The sequence below is a fragment of the Oreochromis niloticus genome, linkage group LG10 (genome assembly GCF_001858045.2).
Source record: "Oreochromis niloticus isolate F11D_XX linkage group LG10, O_niloticus_UMD_NMBU, whole genome shotgun sequence".
Classification (NCBI taxonomy): domain Eukaryota; kingdom Metazoa; phylum Chordata; class Actinopteri; order Cichliformes; family Cichlidae; genus Oreochromis; species Oreochromis niloticus.
Window position 1 is genome coordinate 24,420,673 of NC_031975.2, and position 13,496 is coordinate 24,434,168.

General features: G+C 37.5%; 2 protein-coding genes across 3 annotated transcripts; both read left to right on the plus strand.

The window, feature by feature from the left end:
• Positions 1–41: 41 nt before the first annotated feature.
• Positions 42–4,856, plus strand: styxl1 (serine/threonine/tyrosine interacting-like 1). 2 transcript variants are annotated; one of them, XM_013276645.3, is made up of 8 exons: positions 42–333; positions 1,083–1,144; positions 1,308–1,407; positions 1,587–1,720; positions 2,281–2,426; positions 2,528–2,625; positions 3,172–3,284; positions 3,459–4,856. In XM_013276645.3, the coding sequence occupies exons 1-8, from the start codon at positions 66–68 to the stop codon at positions 3,609–3,611; spliced, it is 1,074 nt and encodes a 357-aa protein (XP_013132099.2). In that variant the 5' UTR covers positions 42–65; the 3' UTR covers positions 3,612–4,856. The 2 variants fall into 2 exon arrangements, with proteins under 2 accessions (XP_013132099.2, XP_013132100.2); XM_013276646.3 differs by having other exon boundaries at positions 46–333; positions 3,208–3,284.
• Positions 4,857–6,224: 1,368 nt separating this feature from the next.
• On the plus strand, positions 6,225–13,039 carry tmem120aa (transmembrane protein 120Aa). Its single transcript, XM_003453703.5, has 12 exons — positions 6,225–6,428; positions 8,126–8,244; positions 9,133–9,264; positions 9,426–9,485; positions 9,598–9,693; positions 9,895–9,984; positions 10,240–10,305; positions 10,453–10,514; positions 11,092–11,184; positions 12,043–12,107; positions 12,247–12,315; positions 12,479–13,039. Exons 1-12 carry the CDS (start codon positions 6,351–6,353, stop codon positions 12,590–12,592), a joined length of 1,044 nt encoding a protein of 347 aa, XP_003453751.1. The 5' UTR covers positions 6,225–6,350; the 3' UTR covers positions 12,593–13,039.
• The last annotated feature ends 457 nt before the right edge of the window (positions 13,040–13,496 follow it).

Consider the following 13,496-nt stretch of genomic DNA (forward strand, 5'->3'; position numbering starts at 1 on the left):
TATATATATATATATTAAAATTAATGTGTTCTACAATGCAGAATCTACATCATCGCCAACGGCCAATGAGCGATAACGCTGAGTTGCTTAGCAACAGAACCCATACAAACAAAGCGGAAGCGGACGTGCTACTTGTTTCTGCTGCGTTTACCTGGCAGGCCAAGCTTTTCGGATCTCTTGCTGACATTAGTGTTCCAGTTCAGTGTTTTCTTGTTACAGCTGTCCTTGTGATGGCTAAAATCGTGATGTGTGAGCCGCTTGAGCTCTACAATATCCTCAATCAGTGCCGAGGTGTGCCCAGACTCGCAGAGATCAACTACCTGTGTTTGATTGGTAAGAGAAAATCGGCCAGTACCAACATTTGTCACTGCCGCGACAACTGGTTAGATAAGTCCTATCCTTAATTACTCTATGTGCTTGTCTATAGGTATGAGTGCTATAGCACATGCTTTTTGTTTCTTTAGGAGACTCATTCTCACAACTTTTGGTGCAGATCTGAAAATGCTAACAAAGTCTCACCTGTGCAAAAGATATTATACCCAATTTTCACATGTGCTGGATGATTTTATACTTTTATCAAAACCTTGCTCATTAGCGCAAAAAACAAAACAAACCCACAGGCTTAATGTAGAGTAAAACGTAAGAAGTCTTCAAACACAAACATGACATTTAATGGATTTACTTGTAACTTTATACAATATTATATTTCACAATATAATTTATTTTCTTATTTCGCCTGCTCCCTTTAGCAGGGGCGCCTCCAGTCTTTTTTCAGTGGTGGCCATATGGGGGCAAACAAAAATATTGGGGAGGCACATTAAAAAACTGAATTTCCAGTTTTATTATGCTGTTGTCAAATATAGGCAAAATTACATATATCTCAAAAAAAGAGAGAAAGAAAAGAATTGTATGCCTAGTTAATTTCCTGTTATTAAAGTTGATATCACTAAAAATATGACAACCAAATAAGATTGTGAGATCGATAATAATCTGTATTGATTGATTGATTGATTGATTGATTGATAGATAAACTTGTTTCCGTTAGTTGTAACTTTGTTGAGTGTTGTATGTCTCTGTTCCAGATGCTAATGAAGCCCAAGATTACTACAGGAGTCACATCATAACTGCTAAAAATACTAAAATGGTATGGCTATCATTGGGTCCACAGTTGACATGTGTCTGTGTGTGTGTGCAAAAACCCAGAGCTCAAACTACAAATTTCTCCTGTACATTTAGTCAGACTTTAACCTTTCCTCTAAACTTTTTGCACACGACTATACCAAAACTTTCAAATTGACTTTTTCCAGGATTCAGAGGGGACATTCCTTCTTCCAGAGTTGGTTGAGGTTGAAAGTATGCAGCATGTGGTGGTCTACGACAACAACACAAGCTCTTTACAGGAGCAAGGTTAGAGTGGTATATAAGAGAGATTTCTTCAGAGCAAGTATACTTTTATGCATTTTATTTGCATTGTTGTGCCAAAAGAAAACAACTGGTTTCCTGCAAACAAACAAAAATAAATAAATAAAAGCTGTATTTTAGCCTTAAAAGCAATGCTTATTGTTGCTCTCTCACTGTGATTACAGGCAGAGCAACTGCATGTGCCCAAGTGTTCGCTAAGGCTAGCCTCAATCCAGTCAAGATACTGAGAGGAGGCTTTCAGAGATTCTCAGCTCAATACCCCTTTCTGAGGACTGAGAAAATCCTGAACACCAACATGGTAGAACTCTCCTAAAACACAAACATTCTTGCCATCATTTTTTTTTCTCACTTTCTTTTCATCAATTTAAGATTATGGGGGGGACTGTCTTATCTGGAGCCAGGTATACAAATCTTCCATCAACTTTCCATTAATTGACAAATAATTATTATTATGTTGTAATATAAGGTAACATAAGGCCAGTGTTTAGGGGCTACAGGGCAGTTTCTTACTCATATATGTTCCCCCATATCCAGCTAAAGTGAACTGATTCCAATTGCTGCCTAATAAATATAAAACATGTCAGGTAATTATTGCACTGCCACCTTACATGCAATAAGTTTCCTGTTTGACACCTACTGGTTAACCTGGATGTTTCCCCTTTTCCCAAGGTACTCCAGTTTCCTGTCATGGTCCAAAGACATGCATGTTATGTTAACTGGTGATTATAAATTCAGTGTGGATGGTACCGTTTAGTATTTCTGTCACTCTGTTAGCCACATAGCAGCTGAGATAGGCTCCAGTCTAAGCAGTTAGGAGAATTGTTGTAATTGATTGTATATATTTGTTGGCTGCCTCAGGAGCTGGAAAGCCTGAAGATTTACCCAGTGGAGATCATAGCAGGACTGCTGTACATGGGTGACGAGAAGCAATCCATGGACTCCACTCTTCTCAAAGACCTGAAAATCGGTGCTATCGTCAGCATCTCAGAGAGTCACACTCTTGAGTAAGGCAGGACTGGATATTAAGTATTAGAGAGAATAATTAACGTATTGCTTTATAGATCTTTTTTTTTTTTTTAACTCTTTTAAATTCCTTTAAATCAAGGTTCATGAAGGAGATCCACACCTTGCTTATCACCCCTGTGGCTGACTCAGTGCGGTCTGATTTATATTCAAGCTTTGAAAGGATCTGCAATTTTGTTAGTAAGTTGTTCCTTTGCTTTAATTAACAAGACGTTTAAAAATTTGAATTTTATAATTTCATTCATAGAAGTCGGAAACCAGTGAATTACAGGTGTCTGAATTTCTTCATTTGGGCAAACTCTAGAAGGAGAACAGAAATAATTATATAAAATGCAGTAGGCTGTCTTAGTTCAGGTAAAAACTTCAAGATCTCAAACTAAAAAAACTGATTGCATATTACTCAAATTCTGAATAATTTTTTTATTAATATGTAAAAATACAACAGCTTCAAGACTGTCCATCTGAAAGAAATACATCATGTATCCTGAATCCAGAAGTCATAGCTTTAACTTAAAATCACAGAGTGTAACGTTAACTTACTGAATATGTTTTTAAAAGAAAATTATTATTTGAGGCAATGTGCAATATGCAGTGCAATTCATCCACCACAAATTGTAATGAGTGATTTCAGATTTTTCAAATTTCTGTTTTTTGTTACTATAAATGTAGTTAGTGTTGCACAGAACAGGTGTTGCAGAGGACTTTCTTGTTATCTCCTGCTTTCAGGTTCCCACATTAACATGGGCTCTCGTGTCCTGATAGTTTCCAGGCAAGGCAGAAGCCGCGCCAGCGCAGTGACCATTGCATTTCTCATCCATTACCTCAAATACACACTAAAGGCAAGTTTGTTTCATTCAGTTTAGTGGCAGTGTGTGCACAAAGTGTGGCTCTTGTGTCCTCACATGGCAAGAAAAATAATATATTTTCCAAAAAAGGCACCAAGAAAGAACTGATCCTAGTTATAGAAAGTACAGTAAATACAGTGCATAATGATGTTGGTTTAACTTTTTCAGGAGGCCTGGATGCATATGCTCAAATGTAAACCCATCATGAGGCCAAACACAGGTTTTCTGCAGCAGTTGTCCAACTGGGAGCTTCACACTTTGGGAACAAAAATGACTGATTTTGTCTCAATCACATTTTTAACAAAAGAAGAAATTTTTTAGTCATCTGCACTCTGGATTCTGTATATGTGGCCCACGTAACATTTAAAATATCTGATATACCTACATTAACTGCATGTAAGTCTGTAACTTCACAGGACCTTGGTTTTTAATCCATCCGTACATTCTCTTCCGCTTATCTGCGGGCAGGTCGTGGGTGCAGCAGACTAAGCAGAGAGGCCCAGACCTCCCTCTCCCTGGCCAGCTTGTCTAGGGGAACACAAAAGCGTTCCTAGGGCACCCAAAAGATATAATCTCTCCCGCATGTCATGGGTCTGCCCCAGGGCCTCCTCCTGGTGGGACATGCTCGGAACACCTCACCCAGGAGGCGCTCAGAAGGAATCCTTGTCACATGCCCAGATCACCTCAACTGCAATGCACAGGCAGCAAGCTGAGGGGATACTAAGATACCAATCCCAGCCCACCGCCTCTCATCAAAGCAAACTCCAGACTGGAACAGAGTCAAGACCCTCTCCAGGAGACTGGTTCCAGAGCCCAAGCTGTGCGTTGAGGTCAGCCCGACTATATCTAGCCAGTACCTCTCAACCTCACGCTCTAGCTCAGCCTCCTTCACCACCAGAGAGGTGACGTTCCATATCCCAATTGCTCGGTAGCCCGGTGATTGTTCTGCCAGGGTCTCCGCCCCTGCACACACTGCACCCTACCCCCATAGCGCCTCCTGTGGGTGGTGTCCCCTCTTTGGGCTGTGCCCCCACCACCACTACTACCATTACCACCGGGCCTGGCTCCAGGGCAGGGCCCCAGTAACCCTGTAACCCTATCCTGGGTAGGGTGAACTGTTCCCTAGATTTCACACTCACAGGGGTTTTTCAATCGCTCTTTGTCTGGTCACTCACCCAGGACCAATTTGCCATGGTAAATCCTACCAGGGGGCAAAAGCCCCCTGACAACATAGCCCCTGGGATCCACAGAGGGGACAGGGGAATTGTATTTTAATTAAGATGCAAATTAGGTTCATTCAATATTAGTTCATTTAATATTGGATTGAACTGTTTAAATAAATACACTGAGATTTATTGGAAATGTTGAAAGTACTGAAATGAGAGCTGGAATAGGCTCCAGGGACTTTAAGTAGAAATTTGATCCAAAGCAATGAAATCTCCAAACATTCCCTTTCATCACAACATTTAGGGTGTAATTTAAAGGATCAATTTCAAGTAAATTAATTTCTTTCTTTTTAAAACTGCTCATTTAAACAGTTCAGAAATGGTTAATAAAACTGTATTTAAATAAACTTTTCTAAATAATGAATTTCTCCATTCATTATTCATTACTGCCTTAAATGCAAACAAATAACCTTTTCACAATTTTTATGGATTTTTAAGGTTAAAAAAGCAAGGATTTTAGTTTCAGGTGTTGATATAGTTTTAAAATACACAAGGATAAAAAAAACATGAAGGTAACATCTTCTTTTTGGTTTTTGCTTTTTTTGTATTTTGCAGAATTTAAAGGACCTGGTTTGTATTGACAAAGGTTTTGTTGATTTAGGTTCTTAAATGGCCCTGCCAGAGGCGCTTACATTATTGACGGTAACACTTTCCCCTGTTTGCACAGTTGCACAACTTCAGCTCTAAAAATACAGGCCACAGGCCAAGTGGTGTGCAATTTGTAACCCTGGATTTTACCTTTCTGGTGAGAGACTGCCTTCTCTGTAGAATCCCAACTGAGTAGTAACATATATCCTAATTATCTGTGTTTCTGTAGTTTCTAGCATGGCTAGGATTAGAGGACAGTTTAGGGTAACGTGGCAAACCCGGCTTATTAGCTTGGTTAGTTTGGATGGATAAAAAGCTGTTGTATTGCCTGAAAGATATAACTCAGGGCACTATTTCCTGAAATGACAAAGCAGCTCTAAAGATGCTAGAGCTGATTGGCTGATAGGGGAAACCGAAATGCCAGCCTGACATCTGATTGGGGAAACTAGATACAAGCCTATGATTAACCGGATGGGACATTTAAAAAAAATAAAAGCATACATTTTTAATCCTTGAAATTAAATAGTACTGTTGTTAGTTTAAAGTGGTTTTGGAGTGAACACAGTAATATATTTGGACTTTACAGGATTACTGCTATCTATACTATTTGAAAAAAAAGATATATATGAAATCATTCTGCAAGCCACCATTCGAATACATTGTGTTCATAACAGAGCAGCAATGAAATAAGTAAATGAAATTACACATCAAGTTAAATTAAATTAAAACAAATTCATGTTAAAACAATGGACTTACATATAATGATGGTTAAGCCAAAATCAGACAAACACACAGACACACACACTATAATTACTGTGTTTACATAATGTGTGTCCTTCTACCTTCTGTTTTTTATTTATTTATTATTTTTATTTATTTATTGGTTGTTGTTGTTGTTGGGGTTTTTTTTTTTTTGGACCATCGGTGTCAGTAACAAAAACTCATTGAAAGTACCCCATAAATCACTTATTCATTGGAAACTAAAACATAAATTAATAAAATATTAAACCACAATTACATCAAATTTGTAATTATGTTTAACTAATGCCAATTTACGTATTTTATTATCCATCCGTTTTGAACTGGGAACGTTAAAATACCCCGAGACCTTTACTGTGAAGGTGCTTGCAGGAAGTAGCGCCTGTTTATCTGTTAAACTTTAATTCTGTCTGGTGGTACAACTGTTGCTCACTCGAGTGTGATTATTGACCAACTCCGCGAGGTTTCCTGATGCCAGAGGGAAAAAATGTTGTTCAGTCCAGCTGGTTTATCTGAGTGCTTACGCGAATGGGAGGATTTAGAGAAGGACTACCAACAGATTCAGGTATTTTAAGTAAATGTTGTGTCCACCCCTGGTTACCCCTGCCCGTGTAAGCTAACAGCCGGGGGTAAGTGGGGGAAACGCACAGGCTACAGAATGAGGGTCTCGCCTTCAGCAGCTCAAGATAACTGTCTTGTGACAGCCAAGAGATGCAGAAAATGTCACTGTAACTTAAGCTTAATTCCTGCGAGGACAACAGCCTCTGTTTTTCTCCACCGTGACAGCTGTCACACTGTTAAAGGAAGAACCTCGGGGCTATGGGTGTTGGTTTATTGTTATCGTTGAGAGCTTAGATCCGTTACACTGCACATATATTGATATAGGCCTGGTTAGTTGTCGTTTATAGGTGTGGTGTTAATATATAACTAAATGGCAGGCACTGAAATACGTATGTCACTAATCAAAGGAAGTGTTCAGGTCCTAAACCAGCATCAAGGTAAGAAAAACTACATTTAAAACAAAATTGTTGGAGCAATATACTGAATGTGAATTTTGGTGTAACTGGAAATTTTACATTTTACAACTGCAAGACAATGATGCAAACACATATAAAATAGATTTTATATATTCCGTGTGTCTTTGCTAAGATTAATACATTGAGACTGAGTGTTTTTTGAGTAGGTCTATTTATGCTAGTAAATGTAGCACAATACACTTATATACTATATGCAAATATTTTTCTAGGTAACTTGTCTTACCACGTCAATTTACTCATCATATTAGAGCAGCTGTGGCTTGGGTGGTACAGTGGGTTGTCTACTAACTGGAAGGTTGTTGGATCAATTCCTTTCAAAGTATCCTTGAGTGAGATACTGAATGCCAGATTGCCCTCTATCAATATGTGTGTGTGTGAATAGTAAAATGCAAAGTAGTAACTGCTGTCTGCAGTTGTAAATTCTGCGTAAAATTGCGTCACTTTCCGTCATATACAAGATTGAACAAACATTTCTCTGTCTCTTGTGCAATTCTGATTGCCCAGTTCTGGGAATTTGCCACAATATGATGATAAAAATTGTGGCTTTTCTGAAAATTTGAACTTGTTGGATCACATGAAGCCAAGGGGGTAAAAATTTATTCCTGTGCCTAGCTTTTACAGAATCAGTTGACGCGGGGAAAACTTGGCCAATAAATTGTATTTAATGTGGACTAGTAATGTGGTAGCTCACATTTAAACCACTTTGCCAGACCAGTTACCAGTGCCTATAAAAATTTGGCAGTTAAAAGTGTCTCAAACTTGTACAAACTAAGTGTGAAAACCAGTCACATGTTTTCTGGAAAGCAACATACCTATGTCTGATTATACCTACCTCAAATATATAGTTAAATAATTAAGGTACAATAACTTATTTAAATGCTTTGGAAGCTAGACAGATTTTCTCATAATCATTTAAAATATCTACGAAATGCAAAGAATCCATTAGCAATAAATGCATGATTATTACATGATAACCCATTTAGCAGCCTGTATTGCAACCATTAAAGAAAAACATGCAAGAGCATCAGAGTCTTTGGTTAATTGTTAATTGCCCCTTGGGGATAAATAAAGTCTTTCTGATTCTGATTCTGATTGGTTAAAGCTTTGGTTGGTTTTTATCTTTTTGTGCCCTTCCTACCTCGCAGTTTTCATCATAATCAAAACTTTTGCATTACACCATACATGTTTATGTTATCCTCTGGATTTTTTTTCTTTTTAACCCCAGGACACCCATCGTCTATATAAACAGAAACTTGAGGAAGTGACCAAACTGCAAGACAGCTGCTCGAATGCTATCGCACGTCAGAGGAAGAAACTGAAAGAGCTCACTGTGTCCCTAGAAGAGTAAGTATTGATCAGAAATGAGACAAGATAACTTGAAATATGTGTGTGATGTTTTTGTAAAAGCATGTGTGTCATCAGCTCATTCGGGATACAGAAGCCCAGATTGTTGCTGGGACAAAAAATGAATTGGGTAGGAATTTATTCTGGCTTTTTAGTAGCTGGTTGTTTTCAGGGACTTTTCTCCACTTTCTCCAATATTACCAGACGTGCTTTTTAAAGAGTAACTGCAGCTTTTTATGTTTAGTTTTGCAGTTCAGTATAAATTGGCATTTAAAGAAGCTTTGTTTCGCTTTAAAAACTTCAGCTGGCTGTTGGAAGGCTTTGTGCTCTACAAATAAACATAAACATAGTATGACAGATATGGTCAGTGGGAGTATAAATGCAAAAAAAATGTGAGGACTTTAAAAGTCAAGTAAGAGTTATGTTTGAATGTACTAATACTTTCAAACTTTCCTTAGTATCTGAACTTTCTTCAGATACTAAGGGTTCATAATTCAGACTTTTTAAGTTCATGGATATATCATGGTTTGATTTGACACTCTCATAACATGGAGAGTGTTACCATTAAAGCTGCGATAGGCAGTCATTTTTGGCCTCACTGAGCAAAAAAATTCATAACCTTTCAGCATATTATAATCATGTGTGCTAAGGAGGAAATTAGACTCCTGCACCTCCACTGAGTTCTCAAAATCTAGCCTGCGATAGGAGGATCTGACCAATTGCAGGCATTTTCAGAAGGAGGGCATTATTATGGATTATAACTGCTACAACAGAATCACAACCTACCTCGTCCACAAACTGGATCTAAAATCGAATGTGACTCTGTGAACATCTCCTTACATGCATGAAACCTAACAAGTGTCCTAACAAATCTTTTTTTTCCATTAGATGCAAATCAAATTCTTCAACAGCCAAATTAATTCCAGAGGAGGAGGATGCCATCGCAGAAATCGAGGACTCCATCAAAGACAGAGCGCATACTTTCTTTGAGATGGAAGCATTTCTCCCCAAGAGGAATGGGTATGATTCTAAATGAGAACGATAAATAGCTACAATTTTTTGTCCAAATGAAAGTAAACAAGGAAAATGTTTAAAGTGGATGAGTTTTGCGTTTTAAAAATAAAACATATTTATATAAGATTTGTGGACATTTTGGATAACTAATGCCTTTTCCTGTTTAGGTTATATCTCAATCTTGTTTTAGGAAATGTCAATGTAACACTCCTCAACAAACAGTCAAAGTAAGTCCCTTATAAGGCTTATTTTCTTCTTCTTTCAAACCTAAAAATGCCTCTTAACGTGCGACCACATGAGCACCACAATATTAATCATTTCTATTCTTTCATCAAACAGATTTGCCTACAAAGACGAATATGAGAAGTTCAAACTGGTCCTCACCGTCATCCTCTTTGTATTCTCTTTCACGTGTCGCTTTTTGTTAAGCTACAGGTATGATTTCTCACACCTTATTATTGTTTTGTTTCTTTTGAGTTGGTTTTCATGAAACTTGTGGATGATGTTGTCAACTTGCTCATTATTGGCAAATGTTTGTAGCAGCAAGTAGTAAATGTTGAATTATCTGCAAATCCACTACAGGTCCCATGTTAATGTATAAAGGAAGATAATCATCATCATGTTTGTTGTTTTTAGAGTCCTAGACGCCCTGTTCAACTTCCTGTTGGTGTGGTACTACTGCACTCTCACCATCCGGGAGAGTATCCTCATCAGCAACGGCTCTAGGTCTGTGACCATTTTATTGCCTCTGTCTCCACTGTTTTTGTTTTAATGATTATAGGAGCTGATATGCAAAGGCTTTGTAATAAAGGCAGGGCACTGTGAACTACAGAAAGCCTTATTCTTAAGCCCTCCTGTAATTACTGTATGTGACCAGTTATAATGACTTTGATATTTTTTTTGGGGTTCATCTTATTTATGAGATGTTATTTTCTTGTTGGTATCCCGTCTGTAATCCTTCAATCCTCCAAATTGTTTCAGGATCAAAGGCTGGTGGGTTTTCCATCACTATGTGTCAACCTTCTTGTCTGGAGTCATGCTCACTTGGTGAGTGATGTTTTTGCACTTTTATCACAGTTTTAAAATTATTCAATAATACAACAACTGTTTGCATCCCTGCTATCGAAATCCTTTCCGATTTAAATGACATACATATTATGTGGCTGTGCTTTGTTTTTATGTCCTTGTTGACAGGCCTGAAGGTGCACTCTACCAGATGTTTAGGAACCAGTTTCTAAGTTACTGCTTATACCAAAGTAAGAGATTGCCCCTGTGTTCATTGACATGCTTGCAGTATGAGTTGTCAGGTGATGATTTTGGCTTGCAAACTCTTAAAATGAAGCTGAGCCTACCTAGCAGAACTGCATATTTCAATTTAAATTATCCAATAATTTACACCATATGCTGAAAAAAAATAATAAAGAAAAGCATAGAAAGCATATTTTTCCCATAGTCATTTAAATATTTTGTGGGGACTCGATTCTCATCATGGGAAGCATCATAAAAGTGCATAAAAGCTGTATCTGTCTCTGTGTTAGTATAGAGACCGAAGCATTAGATCAGGCACCTGGAATGTGGAAATGAATGCACTTTAATACAGAATTTTGTACAGTTAGGGTTCTATATGCACAAGCCTCAATCAGGAAAGCTTTATGATTGTACTCATTCTGACGTGTTTCCTGCATGCATGCCATCCTTACACATGGTTAAAATGTGTAAACTGTTGATAATATTCAAAGTAAGCAAGTCTGTTTGTGGTTTGTCCTTGTCTCACTTGTGTCACTGATATCTTGCCCAACAATGAAGTCATACATGCACCTCTCTTTCTTTTAGGTTTTATTCAGTTCCTCCAGTACTACTACCAAAGTGGCTGTTTGTACAGACTCAGAGCACTGGGAGAGAGACATAATATGGACCTTACAGTGGGTGAGTACACCAGCTTGTTATTTATATTCATAAATGACTTTGAAATAATGCAAGCCGAAGAGGAAGATGGCTGATCTTGGCATCTGACTTCAGGATGTTACAGGTGGTACATTTGGTCATTTACTGACCAAATGATAAAGGTATGTCTGAGGCAATGGAAACAGTTGAGATTACATTTTAGCAACACCACCAGCTTGGTATTGCTACCTGACTAAAAAGATTAAGCCAGAAACTGAAGTTCCTGGACTGGCCACTTGAGGCAGGCTTCAAAAGCAAGTTTTTACACAAAAAAAACCCCTTTATTCTTTATGGATTAGTGCCTTTTATCTGATAAATAAGGAGTTTTGCTTCAGTTTAGGTGAGTGAAATTCTCAATGTTTACATTTATTTTTGCATTGTAGTGTTTTACCTTTATCAATGCAGTTTGCTTGCTTTAACAGATAACTTATCAGGGTACCCTCACATCAAAAGACAGTCATCTCTGGATCCTAAAAACACTAGCTTTAAGACTTCACAGTGTAGAGTCCAGAAACCAAGGGGTGACTTGATTGGCATGTTGGGAACTTCCATCGTTGATATACAGTCTGTGATCTAGATGTGTATTTTCTGCACCAGCAGCTGGTTTATAGTTAGACTTGTTCAAATGTAAAATGTTTAACTCGGCACAAACAATATTCTGATCCCTGTACTATCATGTTTGTACATGATAAGTATTTTTAAATCCCAGTGTCTCATTTACATATTAACATCTTATTTTATGTCAGCTGTGTACTGTGTCTATATTCCTCCTACACACATGCATCGTCTCAGTGTCTCTCTTATACAAGTGCCTCTATTCTCTCCCCTCTTTGTCTTCAGAAGGTTTCCAGTCCTGGATGTGGAGAGGCTTGACCTTCCTCCTGCCCTTTTTGTTCTTTTATCATGTGAGTGGCTCTTTTCTGTAATGCTGCAAACTCTTTACTAGATTTTTCTTTTTTTAAACACTAGATACTAAATTAGAAAATTCTTGCAGGAACGTGTTTTTAGGACATTTTTGACTGTTGACTATTTGTTCTGTTACAGTTTTGGCAGCTTTACAACAGCATAACACTCTTCAGGATGTTTCAGCTCCCAGAATGTAAAGAGTGGCAGGTTTGTACACCAGAGCTTTCACAAGTTTTTTTTAATTTTTTTATTTATTTTATAAATGAGGTCATTAAGCAAAAATTACATGAAAACAGATATTTTAGTGAACAGATCCTCATAAAAGGCATACATTTTCTGTATTTAGAATTGTTTGTGTGTATTATTTTAGGTTTTCATGTGCGGCTGCTCTTACTTGGTCCTCTTCATGGGAAACGTCTTCACCACGCTGGCAGTGGTTTACCAGAAATACATGAACAACCAGGACAAGTCTAAAAATGTGTAAGACAGTAATCCTTAATGATACGGCTTCTCCAAAACTCCGTCCTATATATGGAACGGTAAATTCAAATAATTACAATCACTTTAATGTTTTCTTAGGAGGAGCACGTGGCCTCTATTATTGTCCATGTGTTTACATATACTGCTTCTTCTATTAATTTGCATCTGATTTGAAGTCCCTTTCATTTCATATTTCTCCAAATGTTGGTCAGACCACCATGTTAAAGTATTGTCACAATGACTTGCTTAAAAAGAAGTAATCAGATACTTTGTTGGTCTTAATAAGTTACACTGTGAGATCGTTGGAGCAGAATTATCTGTCTCTCTTGGTTAAACAGCTTGTTATTTACATTGTATTTATTTAGGAAGCTCTAAAGTTTCTCAATCAGGAGCTGCTTTGTATCTTAGCCTTACACAAAGTGCATTGCTGAATAAAAACACTCCGCCATCCTCCACGTGTTTTGGGTTTTACTACTATACAGGACTCATAACACACAGTGAAATATTAACTCTTTATTATGCTGCACTATTGTCTCTGTGTACATACGTGCCTCTAATGTGTCTTAGGTACAATTTCATCCTATAGTTCTGTTTCTGACATGTACTTTTAAACATTTTAATGTTTTTAATTTAACATTTTAATTTTAACAAGTTTGAAGGTTTTATCACTTAAGTTAGGTGCATTTTTTTTTCCTTGAATGATTTATATGACAGTGTTAAGTCACTTAACAAACAAAGAATGAAAGTAATCAGGTCCAAGGTACAATGTTCAAATAAAATTTTCAGATAGCTTGGAGAGCTATTGCTCACAAACACTTAAAGAATAAAACCATCTGGCACCTGGAAGCAAAAAACGAAGGATGGTTCAAGACTGTTGCAAATTACTGTATGCTACAAAGCAAAAGGAA

Coding starts and splice junctions, on each gene's coding strand:
- tmem120aa (XM_003453703.5), top strand. CDS start 6,351: ATGTTGTTCAGTCCAGCTGGTTTATCTGAGTGCTTACGCGAATGGGAG. Junction 9,265..9,425: donor TTTCTCCCCAAGAGGAATGG/GTATGATTCTAA, acceptor TTTCCTGTTTAG/GTTATATCTCAATCTTGTTT. Junction 11,185..12,042: donor TAATATGGACCTTACAGTGG/GTGAGTACACCA, acceptor CTTTGTCTTCAG/AAGGTTTCCAGTCCTGGATG.
- styxl1 (XM_013276645.3), top strand. CDS start 66: ATGAGCGATAACGCTGAGTTGCTTAGCAACAGAACCCATACAAACAAA. Junction 1,145..1,307: donor CTGCTAAAAATACTAAAATG/GTATGGCTATCA, acceptor GACTTTTTCCAG/GATTCAGAGGGGACATTCCT. Junction 1,721..2,280: donor AAATCCTGAACACCAACATG/GTAGAACTCTCC, acceptor TGGCTGCCTCAG/GAGCTGGAAAGCCTGAAGAT.